This window comes from Rhineura floridana, chromosome 1 (genome assembly GCF_030035675.1).
Source record: "Rhineura floridana isolate rRhiFlo1 chromosome 1, rRhiFlo1.hap2, whole genome shotgun sequence".
NCBI classification, from domain to species: Eukaryota; Metazoa; Chordata; class Lepidosauria; order Squamata; family Rhineuridae; genus Rhineura; species Rhineura floridana.
This window is the reverse complement of record NC_084480.1, coordinates 63,618,330-63,643,733: the sequence shown is the minus strand read 5'-3', so window position 1 is coordinate 63,643,733 and position 25,404 is coordinate 63,618,330. Positions and strand designations below refer to the sequence as shown.

At 40.9% G+C, this 25,404-nt stretch overlaps 2 protein-coding genes across 2 annotated transcripts in view; one reads left to right on the top strand and one right to left on the bottom strand.

Annotated features, from left to right (window-relative positions):
- The window catches only part of LIX1 (limb and CNS expressed 1), a 65,582-nt gene extending 44,920 nt beyond the window's left edge, over positions 1-20,662 (top strand). The window contains exons 3-6 of the mRNA XM_061637837.1: positions 6,366-6,506; positions 13,910-14,005; positions 15,512-15,589; positions 18,497-20,662. Coding sequence (XP_061493821.1) covers positions 6,366-6,506; positions 13,910-14,005; positions 15,512-15,589; positions 18,497-18,781 — 600 coding nt within the window. The 3' untranslated portion in view covers positions 18,782-20,662. The remainder of the gene's footprint in view (positions 1-6,365; positions 6,507-13,909; positions 14,006-15,511; positions 15,590-18,496) is intronic.
- On the bottom strand, positions 14,752-25,307 carry LOC133390310 (2'-5'-oligoadenylate synthase 1-like). Its single transcript, XM_061639128.1, has 3 exons — positions 25,146-25,307; positions 24,547-24,756; positions 14,752-14,836 (listed from the first exon to the last, which is right to left on the bottom strand). The coding sequence occupies exons 1-3, from the start codon at positions 25,265-25,267 to the stop codon at positions 14,794-14,796; spliced, it is 375 nt and encodes a 124-aa protein (XP_061495112.1). The 5' UTR covers positions 25,268-25,307; the 3' UTR covers positions 14,752-14,793.
- Between the last annotated feature and the right edge of the window lie 97 nt (positions 25,308-25,404).

The window sequence follows — 25,404 nt, the reverse complement described above, 5'->3', positions numbered from 1 at the left end:
CATGTCTGAGGTTTTATGGGGAGTTACGAGAAACCGCATCTGCTAGGCAACAGCTTCTCTAAGCATCAGTTAATTCTACTTCAGCTGTAGTGGATTTGGGTGCAGCATTCCCTTGCAGTACTAGTCCAAAGGCGAGAATTTACATTGGATGTTTATCTTCCATAAGCCAGTCAGCAGCTTTTCTCTCCAAATTCCAAAGCTGTCTCTTGAACTTCTCCTCAGAATTTAAAATGAAGGTTTCACATGGGATATGCTGAAAACTCAGAGGAAAACCAATGGCTTGATTGTGGCCACAGTCATAGAATCGTAGAGTTGGCCATTGAGTCCAACCCCCTGCTGAACGCAGGAATCCAACTTAAAGCATATCTGAAAGGTGGCTGGCTGGCTGCTCTTGAATACCTCCAGTGTTGGAGAGCCCACCACCTCCCTAGGTCATTGGTTCCATTGTCGTACCCGTCTAACAGTTAGGAAGTTACTTTTCTTTTTTTCTGGGACAAAATAGGCAGACTGCTCAGAGGGATAATGGTTTGGGGCTTTTATAAATTTCACATGGTACTCCTACCCTGCTTTCTTCTCCCATCCCCACCTCTTTGCCTCAAAGAAGAAGAGAAATTAGAACAGAGAGCAGATGCTTTCTGTGCTTGTTTATGTATGTGTATTTAATAAAATATTTACTCCCAAATCTACTCCCACAATCATTTCTACGCTAGTTCATTTCTGTGGTCTTTTGTTCTTTATTACTCCTTGCAGAAATTATAAGCATTAGTTTTCCCCTCCATTTCTTCCTAATGGCTCAGAGTGCTACAAAATGATACCATAACTGTTTTGGGATTGGCTTCTCCCAAGTCAGGCCAGCTCAGTCACTCAGTGAGCTTGACATATGAAGGAACACTTTGGAAATTCTGGGGCAAATTAGGGCAGTGGAATCCTAGAGCAAAAACATCCTGGAGATTTATTTTAGTTAAGCATGATCACAGATGTTTACAACAAATATTTAGAAAGGGTCATACATAAACTCTTCAGTGTGAAAAGTGGCAAAAGATACAAATGCAACCCAGTTGCCCAAACAATGAGTAAGGAAAAAACAAAGCTCTAATGAGTGTGTAATGAAAGAGTAGTACTACAATGCAAGAGACAATGATACCAGAGTAAATGAAAAGTGCACTGCATGGGCCAAGTCAGGGCCAGTGCCACCATTAAGCAGAGTGAGGCACCTGCCTCAGGCAACAGATGCTTGGAGGCAAAGAACAGCAAGGTGTTAGAGGACAAAGCTACAGTACAGTATATCTTTTGCATGGCCTGCCCTGCCCTTTCTAAGCTAGCCTGCTACCTTCAGATGTAGTAGAGGACGTTGAACCATCAACAGCGTTGAAGTAAGATGCAACTGCCTGTTTAGTCAGCCTCTGTACACGGCGGGGGGTGCGGTGGAATTTTGACTTTCACCTAAGACAGCAGCGTGTCTTGGCCAGCCATGGTTATCTCCAACCATGGTTATCTCCAACCTTAGCAATAAGGAACAAAGTTGTTATCATGAGAACAGTAAGCAAAGAAAGAGTTAAGTGCACATATACACTCTTGCTCAAAACTGCAGCCTCCAAAGGCTGTTCCACATTTTATAAAAAAGGAAGCTTCATTGACCATACTTACATATTATATGTTTACCCCTACAGTAAATGTTGAAGTCTGTCCTTCTAAGGTTGCTTGTCTTGAATGATACATTCTCTGTCCACAAACTGTGGCTAAAAGTGATTAAGGAGACATGCATCCTATGAGTTAATCTTTATAAAAATTAACATTAACTCCATGGTTATTCGATTCTCATTCGGAAACATAGACAGGCAGCAAAAACGTCCCCATTCATTTCTGCAGAAAGGCTTCCTCGTCAATAAGAATGGGTTATAGAAACAAAACTATGATACAAAATCATTGCCAGTATGCAAGGTACAGAAGATCAGTGATTGGTAGCTGTACAAGACCAAGGATTTTACAGACCAAGCAGAGCTGTCGGTGAGAGAGTCCCAACTCTGCTTGCAAAACTCAACCAGTACCCAAGCATACTTTCTCTGACTCTGGCCCTGGTACAAACTTACATTGTGGGGTGCCCTCCCCACCACAATCTCTTGTCTGTTTTCAGAAATGAATAGGAAAGGCCTTCTTTGCTTTGAAAGGCTGGAAAATGGATCGGTGCCTTTTGGCTTCTGTTAGTTTCATCTGTTTAGGTTCCTTTTGTTTTTGGTTGCTTGATCTGTAATTTTAGCAGTATGACATGTATATATGACTATTCGTTATACACCTGTGACCATTCTCCTTTAAACATTGTTTCCTCTGCTAGGGATCTAGTGTCAGTTCTGTTCACGCTGTTGACCAGAGACCTAATATATTCTGGGGTATGCAAATCTCATCAACAGCACCCATGTTCACTTTGATGTGTTGAGGCTGCTCCCTCCATTGAAATGAATGGAAAAGCCAGACAGATTCCATATTATCCATAGGAACCCCTGCAGCAACTGGCAATCTCTAGTTTAATGCACACTGTATCAGTTAAAGTGCACAGCAGAATTAGCTATGCTGTCACATCATGAGTAATCTTTACTACACAATAAAGCATTACATCATGTAGACCTCGTATCTTTTCTCCCCTGCCCTGGTTTCATGTCTGCTGCGAGGGAGTCTAATGACCCAGCCCAGAGCATGGTCCATGAAAGGGGGAGGTTGCCCCATTGTGTTCACATTCAATAGTCCATTGTTCTTTTAACTGAAGGTGGAATACTTCAAGGCTATTTCTAACACTTGTGTTGAGAAGTCCTTGTAGACACCTTTGCCCTTGGAAAAATTAAAGGGTTCAGTTTTTAACAAAACTGTTCAGGACCCATTTCACATAATTTTCAGTCAGTCCTATTCTGACAGGATGAAGCTAACTATTTATATTGAGAGGGAGAATATGGGAGAGGACTTAATTTAAGAAAGTTGCAGGAGAAAGTCATATGTCAAAGAGCTAAATAATAATTCTCAATTTCCTTAAGTGTTTGTGTCCCTATCACTTTCAGAAAGAGTGATAAGAATTATTCTCTATTTGTAAATCTCTTGGTCTGCAAAGATTTGCCATTTGCTTTTAAACTTATGCAGCCTCTTTGATCTGTCGCTTTGCTTGTCCTACTTAAAACAAATTGTTTATCTCTCCTTTTCACTGGGTTTAATCTTCACAAAGATGGTTTTAATCCAAATTATTTAGATAGGTTTCTATTATAGCGTTTATTATTAAAAGCATACAAGTCTGAATTTTGTCTTGGAATTTGAAAAAGTAAACATTCATGTAACCCACCAGAGAAAGTTGAAACTAATATAAGAGTATGGATAAATATAGGTGGAATGGATAAATATAGGTGGATATATCAAAAGATAGTTAACAAAAAGTTTGCCAAAAAGGAAAATGACATTTAATTTTACTTAAGATTGTTTTTTTCTTCTTCAAGGAAATATGCTAGGAATAGCAAACACAGCCCAGTGTGATGAATATTTAATGTTATGAAAGAACATAACAGCCCTGCTAGATGGGATGGGTGAGAAATTCTATTCAGTTCACATTTCAAGCCAAATCTATTAAATCTGCATTTTCCGAAACAATACAAGAACCTAAACATAGCCATCCTTCAAATTCACAAAACAATATTTACAAAAATGCAGATCTTAGGAGAAAGTGTACATAAAAATGAATATATGAGTGAAAATAACATAAAAATGCTTTATATGACAAGAAATTCCTTGCAAAAATGTGTTTAGTCAAAACTGCCCACGAAAATGAGTTTATCAGGAGAAATTTGAACTAAAGAATTATCATGAGGATTTTTTTTTAAAAAAATCACAGATTGCTGCAGAAATGTGAAGAAATGAATTTAAGATTGGAAAAATGAAAAACAGAGAGAAACGGAATTGAGAGATCTTTCCATCCCTACTGCTGGATCTGATAATCTACTCCAGTTCACAACTCACAGTGAGCTAGTGGTCAACCAGATGCTTCTGGGAAGCCAAGAGTGAAATTCCAACTCAAGGTCGCACCCAATACATTGGCCTTGTTTGCATGTCATGGTAAGCCAAACTATGTGTAACAAGCTGGTTCCCAGAGAGGAGCTCACAGCTGTTTTGCTCCTCTCTGGTTCTTGTAGCACAATGCAGCACAGTTCTGTAGCCAAGGTTTATCCTATGGTCTCACATTGTGGTTAAGGAGGAGAGACCTTAACCACAATCCCAGGTTGGGATGACATGCTAAGCTAAGCCTTGGCTAAGCTGCCACATTGAGCTAAAAGGACCACAGAGGAGCAAAGGAGGTGCAGACTTCTCTTCAGAAGCCAGCACATTCATGTGGTCCCAGTAAGCCATAGTTTGCCTTATTGCGATGCACGACCAGATTAATATGTCAAATTGTGGCTCTCTGTGGACCATCATTCAACATTAAGGACCCAGGCCAAGAGAGGAACTGAAGAAACATATGACCAAAAAAAGGCATTCTGGAGCCTCCTGTAGTCTTTTTAAAGATTTCTGAGTATATATAAATATTTTGATTATATAATGGGCTGGGCACCCTTTAAAATAACTAGACAGACTGGGGGACTGAATTCTACCCATGTGGGAAATCCAAAAGTGGGGCATGAAAGCACTTCCCCTCGGGTGGCTACGTGCCCTCCTTTAGGACAGTCTGGTTCAAATCTGGTGTAGAGATAAAGTAGCATAGGAAGGGAAAATAAGGGCCCTGCAGCTTCCCATCAACAGAACACCTGGAGTGCAGTCTGACCAGGTACACAAGTTATCTGGTCACTATGGTGATATTTCTAATTTAATTATAGTAATTGTGTTGTATGCCATGTAGTGTTAAGGTGATCATTCTGTCAGTGCATGCATTTCTACTTACTTGATGGAATTATCTTTTCTGTCCACCCCCTGCACGCTGCCCTGCGGATTCTCCTGACCCTCTCAAGCAGACTTGGGAAGGGTGTGAGGGACACATGGAGGAAGGAGAGTGGGGGAAAGTCCTGTTGTGGTAACAGGAATCCTTGTGCTAGCATCTACTAGCACAAGTTAGTTGAATACAGCCCATTATTCCCATATTTGCAAATATACATACAAAACAGCATGTGCAAATGTTTTGCAAATCTGTGCCCTATCTTGCCCTCTTTGTTTGGTGGCATACTTCCATTTTTCTCCTTTTTTTGGTAATATGTAAGCATCTATCCTTCCCCTGGTATTGCCCCCCAACAATTGCAATTCAATGTCTTTGAACGTGGGAGGTTCTATTTAGCTATCATGTCTAAGAGCCACTGATAGTCCTGTCCTCTGGATTTCTCTTTTAAGGCCATCACCGCACTGTGTATTGTTGAATTCTATAAATCAATTATATGTTGTGTGAAGTATTTTATTTTATTTTATTGCTATCCTGAATCTATTGTCAATTTCATTGGGTGATCTTGGGTTCTATCATTATGGAAAAAAGAGAATTATTTGTCTGCTATCTCCATGCCATCTGTAATCATATTCCTCCTTGGCTATTATCCAATTCCTCCATAACCATCTTTTCTCCTGAATGTAAAAGCCTCAAACTCTGTGGCCTTTTTGCATAAGAAAGGTGCTCCAAGGCCCCTCCAGCATTTGTGGGCTGCCCTTTTCAGTACCTTTTGCAGCTGTATGTAGTGTTGTCAAGATAAAATGTTGGGGCAGAAGTCCAGGGCCCCACTTAACCAGAAGGAGCAGGAGTACTCTCAAGCACAACATAGCTAATGTACTGCATTTTGAAGTAAGTGAAGTAATATACATTACCATCCATAGAAGTGCCCACCCCCATAAGACATTTCATCAAGGGTTGCTGACCTTTTTAGGCACATGGGCACATTTGGATTTTTGAACAAATGTGGTGGGCACCACCACCCCTAGTGACTTCTCTCTACCTCCCCTGGATCAGCCCCCCTTCAAGAGACATAAAGAGAGAAAGTGCATGTCCACATGATTCACTTTTTCAAGAGGTCTGGATAAGAGTAAGTTTCAGTGCAGTTAATCTGAGCCTTGAAAAGTACAAAGAGCTGAGAGAAGATGCGAGAAAGAGTGCCACTCTTCCAACTTCCTCCTTTAGCTCTATGTTCTTTTCAAGGGAGAAAAAGGTAACCATTCTCACTACCTCATGACCAAGGGGGCAGTTGGGGGGGGTCAGAGGCTTCATGGGTGCCAGGGAAAGATATCAAGAGCACCATTGCATCCCTGAGCACCATCTTGGCGTGCTATGCATTAAGTCCACAGACTAAAATTACCTAAGTGCACCCCTGTGTACAATATATATTTTTTGTAGATGGGGTGACCAGTAGCTCTTATTTATATTTCAGTGCTGCCTGAGCAGGGCAGAAGCAAGACGAGACGCAGCAAAAGTAGCGCTGATCAATTCTCTCTTCAATGAGATGCCTTGTCGCAGGATCACAAAGGAATTTATTGTGGAGAGTGTTCAGGAAGCTGTTTCTTCCACCAGCGTAAGTTACCATACATAGTTTTGTATGTTGTCATCAGCTGCATTTATGGTAAACTACAAAACGGGGGGAAATGATTAATGTAAGATCCCAGATAACAGTATCTCCATTGATAGGATTGTGCTGCTATGATTATTGTGTCTTTTTTGACCCTAACTTCCTTCACATGTGAAGCCTACCAGGCTGATGGTGAGGTCATGGCTAAATTTTTAGAAGAAGCCTGGGAAGTGGTTAATGTGGACTGCTGTCCCCCTAGGGGATGTGTGTAAGCTTTATCCACTGCTTCCAGGGAGTCAGTCCTTTCTCCCAAACTTCTATTAGTCTAAGTGGTTCCATATACCATGAGTAACTACTGTCACACAGTAAAATATTTTAGACAGTGTTGTAAACAGACTGCAGGCAGTGATGGTCCCACCCATTAGGCAATCATTTCAGTAATCACCGAGCATAATAGTTGGAGGAAAAGCTACACATTTATAATTACATATGCCAACAATTACCAACCTCCTTCCAAAAAGGCTAGAGTTAAGAGATTAATTGGGTTGCAGGTGCAGGGTAAAGAAATCAGATAGGTAAGGGAGACACACTGGAGACATTTGCCTTGTTCTAACAGTACACACGTCTGTAGAGAGCTCACCAAAAAATGGAAATCAAATAGGAAACCAAGGCATGTCTGAGTTGCCCCTGTGCCTTGGCCATTCTGATTTCAATATATCAAAGAAAAGGGCATCTCATTGCATATAACTTGGACATCATTCCTCTTTTCCATGATAAAATTGGAAAAGTGGACCCAGCAATGAATAGTGACATTGGGCCAATAAAAGAAAAAGTTATGCACACTCCCCCTTCTCTCATACATCCTGAAATAGGCTGAATGGCCTCCTTCTGTGAATGCACAAGACTGAGGGTTCCCTGTACTTCCCTTTGTCTGTGGGACATCCAGAGTACCTATATGGCAAATGTTGGGATCACCTGAGCTTCCACAGATTCTGCCAGAGGTTGGTCTGAGATAGGCAGACTACTGGTTGGAGACCCCACCAAAGAATCTAGGTGTATCTCAGGAAAATTAATTAGGACCCCAACAGTGGAAGATCTTATAATGTTGTATTTATTGATTTATAAAACATACATATAATGCTATGTGTGGCCGTAGCCAAGAAATCAGAGCTCCAGATCAACACATCATGTTACAGGGGATGTACACCAAGCAATATATGTTGTACATCACATTACAGTTCTCTTTAACACAGTCAGCAATGAAGTTCTCTCACCCTTTTTGTGTGTGGATCTACAGCAGGGCAGTAGTCTGTTCGTCTGACCAGGCACAGCCAGCACTGGTAAAAATGTCCTGGGCTTATATAGCCCTTCTTATCTGAATAATCTTATCCTAGCTGTATTAGCTGCTGTATTTTCTTACTGAGTTTGCTGCTGGCAGCTCTACTAGGCAAGCCTGGATGAGCTGCTGCTAGGCAGGCCTGGTGGGTTTCAAGGACAACTAGCTCAAGGTCATTGGTGCACCTGTCTGCAGTCAGCTTGGGCAGCTGAACCTGTATGCTATTAAGGAAGTGTCCAGGCATAGCAGAGACAGCAACCAGAACACTGTACCTAATGTTATCACTTTGTTTACTTTACAGAAAGAACATTGGCTAGGTTCCCAAAAATGGGAAATAGAAAACAAAAGGACCAGAATAAAACCTAACAGTTTGTAATGACCAGTTTGTTGCAAGCTAGAAAGAATTCTATATGACTCTACATTACTCACAGTACTCATTCATATACATATATACATGACAGTAGATAGCTCATGAGGACCAAAGAACAGGAAAATATAGAGAGCGCTCATAACAATACTTCAGAGTATCAATTAAGAGTAACATCATTAAGATAAATGATCAGAAAAGTCTAGTCACATCCTGCCATTTTCCCCAACGAACACATACGTTCTTGGAATGAATCATAAAATATAAGTAAAGCCAGTAATGGCTTCAAGGCTAAACCAGTGCTGTAAAGTATCCTAGCCCTTCAATTCACTTTCCTGCATCTCTGTTTCAGTCCTTTATTCTTTGCTATGTTACCGCCTCTGGCAAGGAAATGAATTGGCAGGAGCTTTTGTCCCTAAATATACCGAAACCAAATCAGACTGCTAACATCTGCATTTGAGGTTAGCTGCAGTTTGTGCATGTTGGTGTAGTGATATTGTACATAGTCATCAGCTACTGTGTTCCATCATGGAAATGTCTGCATTTACCAATGGATAAAGATTCCTATATGCACTACAAATGCAAGCTATTGTATCTGAGAAGAACTTCCTTTCATACCTTCCCTGCATTATTGATTTATTAAAAGCTAAGTGCAGTCACAGCCTAGGTACTGGTCTGTAAATACACAGATTAATGTACTGATTTAAAAGCCTATACGAAACTTTAATAATAGGTTGTCAGAGTCAAACTGGGATACCAGTTTCTTAAATCTACATGTATGAACAACAAGATAGGTACCATTCTATTTTAAATTCTCCAAAATATGTCTAAGGGGCAATCATTCATCCCTATGCTTTAAACTACAAATAGGGAACATGCGGCCCTCCTAAAGTTGTTGGATTCTATCGCTTGTTAGCCAGCGTGGTCAATAGTAATGGATGATGGGAGTTGTAGCCCAACAAACATCTGGAGTGTCACAGGTTCCCCATCCCTGCTTTACAAAGAGCACCTGTGTAATGACATATGGCCCCTGGACACTTGTTATATCATCCTTTCCCAACCTGGTGCCCTCCAGATGCTTTGGACTTCAGCTCCCATCAGCCTCAGCCACCATGGCCATTGCAGGGAACCATCTTGGGGGTTACATAATCCCCTAGGCTCAAACCCAGTCTTCCATAGTCCCTTTGAATTACATATAAAATATCACAAAAGGGAAAGGATGGAGCCATTTCCCCACTATCGTGGGAAAATCTATCCATGTGGATTAGGCATTTGCGATGGTAAAAATAAATAAGGCAGGCGCTTTATAGCTTCTAGCAAGTTCCTCAGATTCAGTGTTTTGCAGTCATTGGTAATAGAAAAAATAGGTAGACTAGGGGCTCTGTCCCTGCTCTCTTCACTCACCAACCCTGTCTCCCTTCACCAACCACCCCTTCTCCAGGCCACCAAAGTCTGCCTCCCCTCCCCCAGTTTGCTGTGGCTCTCCCCATGTTCCCCTCAGGTGTCGCCAGAACTCCCCTCCCCTTTCTCCACCTCACCACTGAGGTCTCCAGAACTCCCCTTCCCCTTCTCCCTCCCACCACAGAGTTTGCCAGAGCTCCCTTCCCCCTTCTCCACCACCACCACCCAAGGGGTCGCCAGAGCCCCCCTCTCCCTTCTCCTCCACCCCAACCTTCAAGGAGTTGCCAGAGGTCCTCTCCCCCTTTTCCTCCCCCCACCCCAGGGGTCACCAGAATTCCCCACCCCCTCCCCACTACCCCAGAGGTCACCAGACCTCCCATCCCCTGGCCAGCCTCCTACCCACCTGGTGAGATCATGTAATCCCACCGCCACTCCAGGACTCGCCACACAGGCCTATGGGCCTCACCACCCCTATGGGCCTCCCAGTTTTTAAATTATTATTATTTATTTAATTTAAATCCTGCTCTTCCTCCCAGTAGGAGCCCAGGGCAGCAAACAAAAGTACTAAAAACACTCTGAAACATCTTAAAACCAGACTTTAAAATATATTAAAACAAAACAACTTTAAAACATACTGTTGTGCCCCACCCCAATCTCTGAGCGGTGAGAGATCTCCAGGGGGTCCCTGCACTTGCCCAGGGTTTGGTTTCCTTGGAAAGTAGGTCAGCAGAATCTGTGGTGTCTTTATGAAATATGGTTTGTTTATTTACACACATTCCAACCGGAGCTTAAGATGGAGGGGTTCAAAGCATCAGCAGTCCAACAGATCTTGCTTTTCCATAAGGCTTGCAGGAGGCCCACTAAAGCCATGGTGCCGAGAGCCAGCCTCTCCGCAAATCTCCAGTAACCAGCCTTTCCTCAGATTCAACTAAAAACACAAGCCTCTCTCAGACCCCGGGCTCTCCTGAAGAGTTTCAATAACAATGGGATCTCCCTGGCCCAGTTAATGGGGACTTGATGGGCCCATTAACTCACCTGGCCACTCTATTAGACTAATAAAGGGGACTCATCTGGCCAGCAGAGCAGGTTTCTCACCTCCAGGTGCATGGTTCCAAATCAGAGGATGGAAGGGGACTCATAAAAATCATCCCTCTCAACCCCAAACCCATAACTCTATTAAAACAACACATCTTTTTTAAAAAAAACTTTAAAAACATCTTTAAAAGCTATTCCAACACAGATGCAGATTGAGATAATGTCTCTACTTAAAAGGCTTGTTGAAAAAGAAAGGTCTTCAGCAGGGGCCAAAAAGATAACAGAAATGGGGTGTCTGTCTAATATTTAACGGGAGGGAATTCCAAAGGATAGGTGCCACCATGCTAAAGGTCCACTTCCCATGTGGAGTTTGTCCTTGCCTGCCTCACCTATAAGTGTCCACGCTACCTGTGACTGCTTCTGCGCAGGCACAAGCCTGTGCAGAAGTGTTCATGGTAGTGTGACACAAAAAGATAATATAGGTAGCTTAATAAATAGTTCAGGGAAAGCATGTTGCTAATCCAGTGAAGAATACAGCAAAACTCATGCAAATTAAAAAAATACTGACTCAGTGAAAGACGTATGCAGCTTGAGACTCCAGAGCTTGAGACTCTAGAAGACTTAACAAAATCCTCCCATCAGTGCAGAAGGAACTGCTGATAATAAGCAAATAGGAGATTTGAAATGGCTTGAGAAGAGGGTTAAGAGCAGCGTGATACATGTTATTTGAAATTGTTCCTCTGCAATTGAAAGTTATGAGCTTGGGGGGGAAATGGGGAGGAGTGTTTAAAATGTTGGTGTACTTGCTGAGGAGTGGGGGAGGCCTGGTGTATATCTGGTCTGTGGATGAAAGGATGCCTTTCTTTTCAAGCTTTGAGGGACAATACCATGCATACATTTTGGAAAGTGGACTATGATTTATTTAGATGTGATTTTGAAAAGAAGGTTCATTTAACGCAATTCATCATTTTTAATGGAAATTTTCTAAGGCAAAAAGCTTAAACTTCTGGACAGATGTCCTCAGGGAAATTTAAAAGCCAGCATAAATATTTCAGCAGCAGTCTGTTAATGTTACTGAGTTTCAAAAGCTGTAAATTTGCTGACAGTTCTGCTAAAGAAACTCTTGTGTACAGGGTTGTGTTCCACTCTAGATTCTCTAGAACATTAAGGATTATGGGAACAATTACAAACATTTCACTCACAAATTGTTCCTCCAAATAGAAAACAACAAACCACTGTCTATAAAGCTTGAGCCGAGAAATATAGCTCTCCACCTGTAAGGGGTTGTGTTATGTTGATGTATTGATCCATTGAATGATAACATGCAATGAATTATACATCCCAATAAGTTGACTCTACAATAGATATGGGGAACCTATGGCCCAACATATGTTTGTGGACTACAGCTCTCATCATCCCTGATCATTAGCCATGCTAGGTAGGGTTGATGTGAGTTGGAGTCCATTGACATCTAGAGGGTCATAGGTTCCCCATCCCTGCTCTGCAAGTATGAACCATACCTCTTGAAGTATGAGCAGGCTCTTGGTGGGTGTGAATTCCCCTTTGACCCGTGTCCATAGCCCAGCCTGAGTGTAAAACTGGGCAGATGCTAATCTCCACACAAAGTTCAATTAGAAAAGTTTTGCATTGAACTGCAATCTCAGAGACAGAGGGGAGGCAGACAGCCTGCAAAGACTTGCTCCTAATTGATGCAATGCCTTTCCTGTCATAAACCTGCTTATACTCTGAGATCAACATCTGAGGCTCTTATAAGTGTTCTTTTTGAGAGAGGGTCGAACAGTGGTGACAAGGGACAGGGCTTTTTCAGTAGTACCCGCTCCCTTTCTACGAAATGCTCTTCCCACAAGGAGCCACTTGATGCCAATATTATCATCTTTTCACTGCCAGGTTAAGATGCTCCATTACTCTCAGGCATTTGATGGGATGAAATGGGCCAAGATGGGATGAAATGGGCTTCATGCTAATTGATTGTTTTTGTGAGGGTGGCGTATTTTTACTATTTTATAAATTTGTAATTTTTACACTTTTGTTTTTAACTATGGATATTTTAATTGTAAGATGCTTTGAGTCTTCTAGAAAATGGTGTCTAAGAAATTTAATAAGCTAAACTGTCCCAGTTGGACTGTCCCTTCCTGCACCACCCAGCCCCCTCCAACTCGTGCCAACTGTTCTATGAAAAGGAATCCAGGAAAAAAGGGACAGATGAAGAAAACACAAAATGCCTATTCCTGCTAGTCTGGTTTTGCTTTGCTTTAAGGGCAAGGCTCGTAATGTATCCATTGCATTTAATTCATTTTGTGAACTGTTTTGAGGACTACAGGCAAAAAAGTAGGATATAAGTGTATGAAGCAAGTAAGTATATACATAGCTTTGTGAGTTGGCCTAAGCCAGTGGAGACAGCAACCAGAATTTCTGGTTTGATGGAATGTTTTGCTAAGAGCTGCTGCTCTCCAGTGCAAACTCAAACCAGACCTATGCAAAGCAAACCTCAAAGCATACTGGCTTATACCACCCTTTTATGGTATAAGTTACCTATTTGTAGCCCAGTTGTTAGAAATCCTCTTTTGGCAACACTGAAGGAAGATTTGAACGTTTCAGAAAACCACATTTTATGTTAGAAAGATGCATTTAGAAATATCTGTGGTTTAAAACTAGTTCTGATAATATTTATGTCTAAATGTTCTGTAGCCAAAAGAATGAAACAAGAGAGGTTTTTGTGGAGGGCTGTGTCCTAATTCCCAGATTATTATGAGAATGGTGGGCATCAGATAACTGGGATTTTTTTTTTGTTGCTGCTTTAGCACAACATGGCCTCACTCAGACATCATGTTAAACCATAGTTTAACATAATGAAAGCTACAGCAAACCTTACACTCGCAACATCCCCCTCCCCTCCCTTCCATTCTGGCATGGCTACAAGAAGAAATCTATAAACTTGAACTTCTGGTTTAGATTGATCACAGCTTGTCATGTAATCTGAACCTAAATATGATTTGTTTGAAACAAGTCTTCAGAAAACACACTAAACTGTGGTTAATTAAAACTGGAAGATAAACATTTCCAATCTCCTCTTTGTGGCCATACCAGAAGAGAGGGAAGGGGGAACATAGATGCCTAAGACTCACTATGGCTTGTTTTGTCATTCTAAACCATGGTTTAGTTTGACCTCTAAACACAGCCAATATGTAATTTGAGGATGTGAAAATCTTTTATATAATTCAGAAAGTTTATCTTTTTTTTCTGTTGAAGGGTACTTTAAATGATGCTGATGACCCAAGCACAAGTATTGGAGCCTATCATTATATGCTGGAATCAAACATGGGGAAGACAATGCTGGAATTTCAGGTAATAGCATGTTGTTTATTCAATTTAATATTTTCAGACTGGTCAACATTTTAAGGTTTGCAATGCAATCTGTACATGGTGTTCAATGGGTCTGACTCCCTAATGTGTTTAAGATCACAGCCTCAATAAAAGGTATGACTTTATTTATGTTTTGTATCTCTCTCCATTTCCTCCATCATGAACATTTATGCGATATAAATGAGGTAAGACAGAAAGCAGCAACTGAAATTATTCAGTTGTGCAGCACTGAAAAATGAACTTGCAAAAGTAACTAAATAAGACTTGTGGCTCTATATGCACACAGACACATACTTTTTCCATAGTTTGTGATCTAACTTTTTCCTCTTATACACTGTTTTCCAGATTAGATTCCAGTTGGAGAGAAGTTGCCTTTTATTCATTCTTGCAGTGACTAAAATGTGTACTGGAAAACTAACTAAGCAGTCCAAGCTGATATTCCTTGATGTTCCAAAAAATTATTCAAGTCATATTTCAAAATCTCTCCAATGAACAAGACAAGTATAGCTATACCAGCTTTGCTTTTGATGGTTGTTTTTCTTGTGTGTGATGAAAGGCAGACCGTGAAAGTTTGACATAGCAATAGAATATCCAAGCTGAGGCAAGATTGTGCCTTTCTGGAATAAGTGGCAGTATGTTTGCAACTCTGAATTCTCATAAAGTGAAACACTGGACCAATTCCAATTTATTTCAGGTTCATTTCAGACAAATGGTGATGCTTATACGTGCTCCATTGTAACCCGGTTGCTATGAAAGCAGTATCTAAATTCTTATTGGGAGGAACTCTTCAAATTGCTTTCTTCAACCTTTTGCCTAGGACAATGTCAAAGTAAACAGTGAAAGATAATAGAGAAAGCAGGCACATAATCATTTGTTGCAGGTGCTTCCATGATGCATTAAAGAATTTGACTTTTATAATACTGAGATCACAAAAGTTGCTCTATAATTTAAAAAACTAAGCAAAGAGCTAGTCAATGAGAAATGAAATATTGCCTATAATAGACTTAAAATAATTGTGTCTGTACATGTTTTCAAATCTCTAGTTATTAATGTTGCTCTTTTGGTAAATGTCTATTCCAACAAATTTAGGAGTAGTTTTTGTGAAAGGCAAGTGATCTAGTGAGGCTAGGACATGGTTCCACTTTAATCTCTGTAAAAGCATTCCAAAGGGTTCTCGAAAGTCAAACTTTTGCGACTTAATACAATAATCCCCTTTGGACAATAGAAAAAGTCTTGATAATGGCTCATATTTGTGGTAAACTCACACACTAGAGTTCCACTAGCTATTGTGCAAGTGGAGGAACATATTTAGATTTAGTTCCACTGCAGGAACATGAGCTATAAAATAGGCCTTCTATTATGCCTTTGCAGATGGAAAGGTGCATTTTGATGTAACTCAAGGCTTGCACATCAAATTCCCACCTGTTTTTCTCATCATGAAGAAGAGATTCTGCTTTAAAGCAGTAGCCATTGGTTTTTATTTTATAGGAACTGATGATAGTCTTTCAACTACTGCATTGGAATGGAAGCCTCAAAGCCTTACGTGAAACAAAGTGCTCTCGACAAGTAAGTATTCTTTTAAAACGCATTACTTAATAGTACACCAGTTATTCCCAACAGCAAAGCTATATTTGATTCACCTCTGTTCAATATATTTCTTATTTTCTATAGATGTGGTCCAGTCTTGGGTCCCATTGATAGGAATGTAAGCATGAGCTTAATTTTCTTTAGTTGAAACCAATGGGATTTTAAAATGCCATTATTAACACAGTTCTATCATTTTAGGCACTCAGTGAGTCCCAGTGAGTTTGAGACATCTCCATAGCTAAGCATGTCCACAAATTAAGATTTCTCTTTAAAGGCTGTAATATTATGAAAGCTGCTCTCTGTTCGCAAAGACCCAGAACATTAAAGGACAAGTGCAATCATAGGGTTGCATCCAATGAAGTCATCCTGTTGGCACAAGGACTTCCATCTGCACAATGGGACGTCCTCTCCCTGCATGCCCTCCCCAAATCTGTTCTGAGGTTTCCCCCCAATTCTCCAGAGCAGATGGGGGACATAGGGAAAAGAGAGGGAGAGGAAGTCGTGTTGCACAGGCGGAAGTCCTCATGGTAATGGGATGACATCATTGGATACAATCTATATATTTTTTAAAAAAATCAAAGAATTTTATAATTAGTGTTTTTATTTATCTATTTATTATTTGATTTATATCCTGCCCTTCTTCCCAGCAGGAGCCCAGGGCAGCAAATAAAGCACTAAAAACACTTCAAAACATCATAAAAACAGCCTTTAATATATACTAAAACAAAACATATTTAAAAACATTTTTAAAAGGCTTTAAAAAATCTTTTTTTAAAAAAAAAAGTTTAAAAATATACATTTTAAAAAGAAGGTTTAAAACATATTAAGAAGCAATTCCAACACAGATGCAGACTGGGATAAGGTCTCAACTTAAAAGGCTTGTTGAAAGAGGAAGGTCTTCAGTAGGCGCTGAAAAGATACCAGAGATGGCACCTGTCTAATGTTTAAGGGGAGGGAATTTGAAAGGGTAGGTGCTACCACACTAAAGGTCCATTTCCTATATTGTGCAGAATGGACCTCCTGATAAGATGGTATCTCCAGGAGGCCCTCACCTGCAGAGTGCAGTGATCGACTGGGTATATAAGGGGTAAGACGGTCTTTCAGGTATCCTGGTCCCAATCTGTATAGGGCTTTGTACACCAAACTAGAACCTTGAACTTGGCCCAATAGCTAACAGGTTGCCAGTGCAATTCTTTCAACAGTGGGTGACATGTTGGCAATACCCTGCCCGAGTGAGCAGTCTTGCCGCTGCATTTTACACCAGTTGCAGCTTCCAGACCAACCTTAAGGGCGGGCCCACATTGAGCGCATTAAAGTAATCAAGCCTGGAAGTTACCAGTGCATGGACAACAGTGGTCAGGCTATCCCAGCCCAGAAACAGCTGCAGTTGTCTTTCAGCCGCAGCTGGTAAATGGCACTCCTAGCCACTGAGATCACCTGGGCCTCTAGTGATGAAGTTGGATCCAGGAGCACCCCCAGACTATAGACCTGATCTTTCAGAGGGAGTACGACCCCATCCAAAACAGGCAACTGACCAATTATCTGAACTCGGGAACCACCAGCCCATAGCATCTCCATCTTGCTAGGATTCAGAGTCAGTTTATTGGCCCTTATCCAGCCCACCACTAAGTCCAGGTAGTGGTCCATGGCTTCCATAGCCTCTCCCAATTCAGATGTTACAGAGAAATAGAGCTGGGTATCATCAGCGTATTGTTGACACCTCACCCCAAATCTCCTGATGACTGCTCCCAAGGGTTCATATAGATGTTAAACAGCATGGGGGACAAGGTGGTAACCTGTAACACCCCACAGCACAACTACCAGGGGGCTGAAAGACTATCACCCAATGCTATTCTCTGAAAATGACCTTGGAGATTGGATCGGAACCACTGTAAAACAGTGCCTCCAATACCCATCTCACCAAGTCAGCCAAGAAGGTCAATGGTATCAAAAGCCGCTGAGAGATCAAGTAAGAATAACAGGGTCACACTCCCCCTGTCCTTCTCCTGATAAAGGTCATCCATCAGGGCAACCAAGGCCAATTCAGTCCCATAACCAGGCCTGAATCCAGACTGGAATGGGTCAAGATAATCTGTTTCATCCGAGAGTACTTGCAATTGCTACGCTACAACCCTCTCAATCACCTTCCCTAGTGTTTGGCTTTAAATGCTAAGATCTGCATTTTCAGTTGTATAAGAATTTAATCTCTTTTCAATTTGTTCTGTTTGAAATATGAATGTTTACCATTTTAAAATAAAACAACAATTAGCATTATGTATAGCATACGGCTCTGTTCACTTCAAACAAACAAAGGCAGTATGCCTTTGAATACTTAGTTGCTGGGAACTGCAGGTGGAGAGAGTGCCATCGTGCTCAGGTTCTGCTTGTGGGCTTCCCAGCAACATCTGCTTGGCCGCTGTGAGAACAGAGTGCTGGACTGATCCAGAAGGGCTCTTCTTATGTTACTAAACAAGTCCAACTGATGACCTGATGGTTACATAAATGAGCATGAACGTATAATTACAGAAGGAGGTTCAGAATAACAAAACTACATTTATGGGTTTCAAGACCCGTTCTTTCAAATATTAATGAGTTGAGAGAACAGCTCAGCTCATTGCTGGTAGTGAATACATAGGTCCTTGCTTCTGTCAATCTTTGCTCCTGTGCAACTTGGATTGCTTCAACTATTTTAAATTACATTCTATTCCAGTTTATTTGTTTCACCTTCAGAGTCAAATATGTTGACAATATCTGTTCTGAAATGTCCAGGTTGGTTGGGGAAGATACCTGAGCAGAACTAATCCAATATTTTAGAATGTGTTTCATTTTAGAAGGCCATGGTATATTTGTTGCTAACTCTTTTTTTTTTTTTTGTACTTGCAACAGGAAGTGATTTCCTACTATTCCCAGTACAATTTAGATGAAAGGATGAGAAGTCACATGGCTCTGGACTGGCTTGTGAAAGAGCAAGAAACTCCAGGCATTATTTCACAAGAGCTACAAGTGGCACTTAGAGAGCTGGAAGAAACAAGGAAAGCTGGACAAGAGCTGCGGTTTTACAAAGAAAAAAAAGAAATTCTGGGTTTAGCACTGAGTCAACTGTATAGCGATCATGCTGCTTCCTCTTCAAATGACGACCATATGAATCTAGGCCTTAGTGGCTATCACTAAGGCAACTTAGACCTCTGTTGGTATGAAATAGGTTTACAAGACTAGTCCGTCTACGCCTTAATCATTCAGATGTGCTGCGCCTTGATCATTCAGATCAACATGAAGTAACTGTTTACCTTCAGTCTGTTGTGTAATGTACAAAGCAGGAACCCTCAAATTTCCCCCATGGTGAGCAGCATGACTTCCAGGTGCATGTGGAGTCCACACATCTCATGTACAACCTCACAGGAAGCGTGAAAAGGAAGCATTACTCACATACGCTTCCTCTTTCAGTGCATGGGAAATAGCTAAAGCTGCATTACACAGTGTGTAATTCTATGTGACTAAGAGAGATTGTAGATTTTTTAAAAAATCATAGCTTAGGTTTATAACTTCTTAAAGAACAGCAGCAACCATTTAATAGCTTTATATAATCAAAATGAGGTTGACAGAGTTGTTTAGTACATGAATTGAATTAATTCATCTGGGAGGAGGTATAGAAATAAGGAGTGAAAAATCTCTGCAAAAAGCAAAAACTGCCAGTTGATATTTTTCTTCATTATTTAAAGTAGTGGTTGAAGGGGCTTGAATGCAACTAAGTGTAGGGAAATAATGAAGCAAAACCAGAGACCTGTTATTATACTTGAAAAATGACCAAGACGGACAATCTTCTGAAAAATAACTTGAGTCCTGACAACAAAATACACTAGCTGTAGCGAAGCCAATGTAGGTATTTTCTTCTTGTGTACATGAATAGTAAGTTACATAATAATGATGATGAGATAGGTAAATGTCCATCTAATTTCTGAATTGGCAAGCAATGAACCAAGGAGCCTGTTGCAGCAACACAAATCTCAACTTTTGCTCTACTGTAGTGTTACAACAAATGCCAATAGCCACATACAGCTTTTGATGCCCCACTAGTAAGAGATGTGTTACTATTGGGGTTTTGAAAATCAATATGTCATCAAAGAGCAATTGATCGCATTAGTTATTATATATATGATTAATTCAATCAACCCTTATTCTGGGTAAAGCTCCTCCTCCTGCCGGCTTCCCGTGAATTGGATTGCTCTGTTAGTCTACTAAGTCCTACTCAGAGTAGACCCACTGAAAGTAATGAACCTAAGTTAGTCACGTCTATTAATGGCAATGGGTCTACTCAGAGTAAGACTAGCTTTGAATACCCATTGTGGCTTTCAACATTTCTGTGAAGATTTTCCTAAGTGAGTGAATTTGAACCAAATTATTTGACACTGTTACTGTTTGGCTTGGCTGTAACCTCAACCATCTCTTTATCACTGAGATGTTTATCAAGCACAAGCCAACCAATCCATTCTGCTAGTGGTACAAACTCATGGCTCTTATTGGCATTTCTGTTGCCAACAGATCACATATCCTAAGATATTATTATTATTGTGATCACCCTGACAATGGGTGAAAATGGGTGTTGTGAAAATTCAATCAGACCTTTCTGTCAATATTCATCTACAGAGGTTATGTGCGTGCTGTTGTAAATGGCTTCTCATGCAACTTCTATACTAAAATAACGTCTTTTAACTAACTAATATGCAAGCTAGCAACCTGCTTCAGAAGACTCTGAAATGGACTGCCTTCAAGTCGATTCCAACTTATGGTGACCCTATGAATAGGGTTTTCATGGTAAGCGGTATTCAGAGGGTGTTTACCATTGCCTTCCTCTGAGGCTGAGAGGCAGTGACTGGCCCAAGGTCACCCAGTGAGCTTCATGGCTGTGTGGGGATTCGAACCGTGGTCTCCCAGGTTGTAGTCCAACACCTTAACCACTACACCACACTGGCTCGTCTTTTACCTACATAGAAATATAATTCTGCGAATTGGCATCAACTACAATTTATGAGATTAAAAAAATATTTTACTGATTCCCCCCTTATCTTTTATATCTTATTTGGTCACATTCAAGTGTTGAACTTGGGCAATCATTTTGTAAAATAAACTGTTGTGAAAACTTCTCAGAAAAAATGTGTTTATTGTGCGTCTTCTACATAATTTAAGTTAATGTAATGACCTATTGTGACAGTCTGTTTCTCTTATTGGCCCTTGTTAAAGAAAGTGATACTTAAATAATAAAGTTTAAACACCAGTGGAGAAGCAACGCCCTCCCCTCCGAAAATAACCTTCAATATCCTTGACATTTTTCAGTCTTTGTCCCAATTCTTAAAACGATCACTACTTCAGTAATATAATTGCAACCATGATCATTTTTCAAGTTTTTTTTAAATTTCACAGAAAATTTGAGCAGCTGGCCAACAGTGATTTTTGTTTTTGAAAAGGGATGTTAGTTATTTGTTGAATATTTCAGGCAACAAGGCAGACTGCCTGCAACAAAGCCCGAAATGCCCTTTCTCTCTTGCAGAGCACCCTCAGAGTGAGGTTGGGACAATTTGTGAGAGAGAAGAACAGGAGTATTTAATCCTTCCTCCAGCAGTTGCTCTCCCCTTAAAACCTCCCACTCTAGCTGCTTTTTACCCACCAATGCTCTATATCTTTATTTACCTTGTGGACATGGAACTGGAACCCCACAGGAGCAAACGCAACTTGGGAGGGGAATTATCAGGGGACAAGAGACTCAGCACCTTCTCATCTTCAAAGTACCCCCTCCCCACAGGTGCTTTCCTCTGCAGGAGGGAGTGTCATTGCAGGGAACAGGTATGTAACGTGCTATTGTGCCCCTCAGTTTTCATTAAGTTGTAATGCCAGGTTGTTCCCATTGCAGTACCTCAAAACTAGGCAGCCATCCTTACAAACTTGGTTTCACCAGTTATTTGTAAAAAGCCAGGGCTCCTTTGCTTGCATGCCATTAAAGAGGGGCTTAAGGAGGCTCTGTCTTGCCACGTGAGCGACTTCATCCCAGGCATTGCTGTTTTCACACACATTAAAGGTTGGGTTTGCAGGATCCAAAACAAATGGCCTAAGAGAGAAAGGGAGGAGTTGTCCCTATGAACATAAATAAGAAGTGCTCAGATGCAGATATCTATTTGTACTACATTCAAATACAACACTGGCTTCAGTTGCCAAAGACAATAGGGTTGTCTCTCCCTCCACAATTTTCTGTCAGAGAGAGAGACTATAGCTTGGATTTATCTTGACTCATGAACTCTATAATCCTTTTCTTTGGTACATGCACAGCTGCCTTCTTCATTCCTACTTTGCCCCTTTTAATGGGCTTGGGTTAAAAAAGAAGTAATACCATTTCTTTGTTGCAGAAAGCACAGATCCAAACCTTGGAAGATGGCAGGTCCAGAAGCCACACACAAGACTGGAGCAGGGGAGGGGAGGAATTACTCAGCATTACCAGCTAGTCAAAGTTTACAAGAATAATCAAGAACAAAGTACAGCATTACTCTTGTTCTGGTATGGGAACAAACATCAAAGCACAAGGGAAGCAGCAGGGCAGTCTGCTTGCTTTATGAGTGATTGTCTCCACAGAATCAAGAGTCCCATAAAAAACAAATAGGAGGCTGTAACAAAGCTGCCCCCAGCAAGCAGCACTAGCGTAGAGATTTATAAACCACACAGAGGGTAGTGTTGCAATGACTAGAAATGGTGAATGGATTAGAATTCCAAGTCCTAGACCAAAACACAACCATAAAATAAGTTTGGGATATGAAGGAATTTATTTCTTCCCTTCCTTCTCATGCCACAACCAGGGAACCCTGTTTGCTACTGACATGTGTACATTCAATGGAGAGTGCCCAGTGCATTCATGGTGGTTGGACTTCCTGCATGCACACACTTTTTGTACGTCTTTCTTGGTCGCTAGATCCTAGTCTACTCAGTCATCAATGGTGCTGTCCTACTCCTTGCTCTGACCAGTTAGAAAGCTCTCCGACTAGGAATCAGGTAGTGCCAAGCATTGCATGGTTTATGACTTGTACAGTAACTGGCTCCCAAGTATGCCTGGAATTTGCCAGGAATCAGCAGCCTGTGCTGTCAGAAGGGGTTGCTTGGTAGTGCTGGTGAACAGGACAGGTTTGTGGTTCATGCTCTAGAGCAGTGTGGTGGTTCACCTGTGGCCCTCCAGATAACCAATTCCCATCAGCCTTAGCCAGCATGGCCAATGGCCAGTGGTGACTGGAATTGTAGTCTAGCAACATATTGAGGGCCAAAGGTTAGTCACTCCCGCCCTAGATCATCATCCAAGCAACCTATAAATGGATTAGTATGTCAGCACCGTTGTAAAACCTACATTCTCCATGATTATTTATGAGGATGGGGGGAGCTATGATATTTTAAACATCAAAGGCTGAAAAAGTGATGGTACATTTTTTCTTAATTTATTTGTGTTTGTTATATACCAGCTATCATCAAATGTAGGATTTTAAGGCTATGTACAACCATATTGTATCACAGTACAAATACAATAATAAAACAGCAGATAAAAGTCCTTAAAGCATTTAAAATTACAAGAAGTTAAAATGCCTATGTGCATTTTATGCTGCTGAGAACATCCTTGCATTTGTTTTTAAATAACATTATTTAAGTATTGGTTCTCCTCTGTTCATCACTGGTTAGGTCTCATCTTGAGTACCACATCCAGTTCTGGACACCACACTTTAAAAAAGATGTAGACAAACTGGAACAGGTTCAGAGGAGGCCAGCAAAGTTGATCAGGGGACTGGAAACAAAGGCCTATGATGAGAGACTGAAAGAACTGGGGCCTTATTTATTTATTATTTATTAGATTTATATTCCACACTTCCTCCCAGTAAGAGCCCAGGGCAGCAAACTAAAGGGCAAAGAAAAGCCTTGAGAAGACTGAGGGGAGAGATGATAGCACTCTTCAAGTACTTGAAAGATTGTCACACAAAGGAGGGCCAGGATCTCTTCTTGATCATCCCAGAGTACAGGACACGGAATAATGGGCTCAAGTTGCAACAAGCCAGATTTTGGCTGAACATCAGGAAAAACTTCCTATTAGAGTGGTACACCTATGGAGCAATTACCTAGGGAGGTGGTGGGCTCTCCAACACTGAAGGCCTTCAAGAGGCAGCTGGACAGGCACCTATTAGGTATGCTTTAATTTGGATTCCTGAATTAAGCAGGAGGTTGGACCTGATGGCCTTATAGGCCCCTTCCAACTCTACAATTCTATGATTCTATGAACATGCCACCAATTTAACTAAATTTAACTAAAGAGAAACACGAAGAACAGCTTCATCAGAAATTCTTCAGTGTATTCTGGCAGCAAAAGTTAAATATTCACACACAGTTGATCACAGGAAATGTAAATAGACATGCCATAAAGGAAAGCCCCTTTGAATCCAGTTGACTTTTCAATATATAGTTCACACTGATTGCAAAAATTATATCTTCAATTGACTGCAGGTAGGATTTTGCCCTAGGCTTCATGCAGGCGAATATTCTGTAATTATATTATGAAAGTGTCATATATCTGCATGCAATTGACAAGGTTTCTCATAAGAACATAAGAAGAGCTCTGATGGATCAGGCCAAAGGCTGATCTAGCCCAGCATCCTGTTCTCACAGTGGACAACCAAATGCCTATGGAAAGCCTGAAAGCAGGATGTAGTAAGCATAACAGCATTCTCTCCATTTGTGATTCAGAGCAACCGATACACAGAGGTATACTGCTTCCACCTGTGGAGGTAGAACATGGCCATCATGGCTAGTAACCATTGATAGTGCTTTCTTTTATTAACAGGCTTTTCATAGTGATATCAACTCATAGTTTAAACTGCAGCTGCCACAAGCATTTGCTATGCTTAACCATGCAGTTGACTTACCTGATTTGCTTTAAAAACACCTTTTGGAAAATTGGAAATTTTGGTCTGTAATGTTTGTGCCATACGATACAGATTTCTTGATATTGAACCAAAAGCTTTAGAACAGCTCTCATTCCCTGTATAAAGCTGAAAAAGATCGGTTTCCCAGCCAGCTCCCACACATAGATAGTGATGAGTTCCACAGTATAGGAGGAGGGGAGCCTGCGAAACCTAAACACACAAAGCACACATTTAGCTGCATAGAATGAGCTGCCACAAGAAAAAGTCAAAAACAAAAGTTGTAGATCAAAAAGTTGCTAGAGGTCAGCAGCAAAATCCAACTTTGGCCTCCAATTTGATTTGCTATCCATGCAGTGTATGGAAAGATTAGCCAAAAGTAGCCAAGAACATACATATTCCATATTCGTTTGCCCCAGGTATGTATACTCTCTCTTTTTGCAAAATTGTTTGTGTCCCTCACTCACATAGGGCTGAAGGGATTTGGAAATGTTACAAAGAGCTACAGATTGCATTGTTCCCTATTGTACCTTGGGAAAACATGATGATCTGAAGCTGAAAAAAGAAATTAGCTCACGTGTATTTGAATACTAGCAACTTACTTATTTTCCTCTCTTGGTTTTGCAAATGAGGTTTTGAACCAGTACTTCATTAAACATATGAGGTCCTTCACCCTCTCTGTTGATGCTTTGACAAATTCAACTTGGTACTTCAACAGGGCCATCGTGTACAGCTGGATTTTATCATTGTCACTGCAGAGGTAGAGCTTGCGGTAAAAGCTTTCTTTTAAACCTGTTAACACCAAACAAGAGATAAGGCTAATGACACTGCCTTGGCCTATGTTATCTTCATATCTTAACT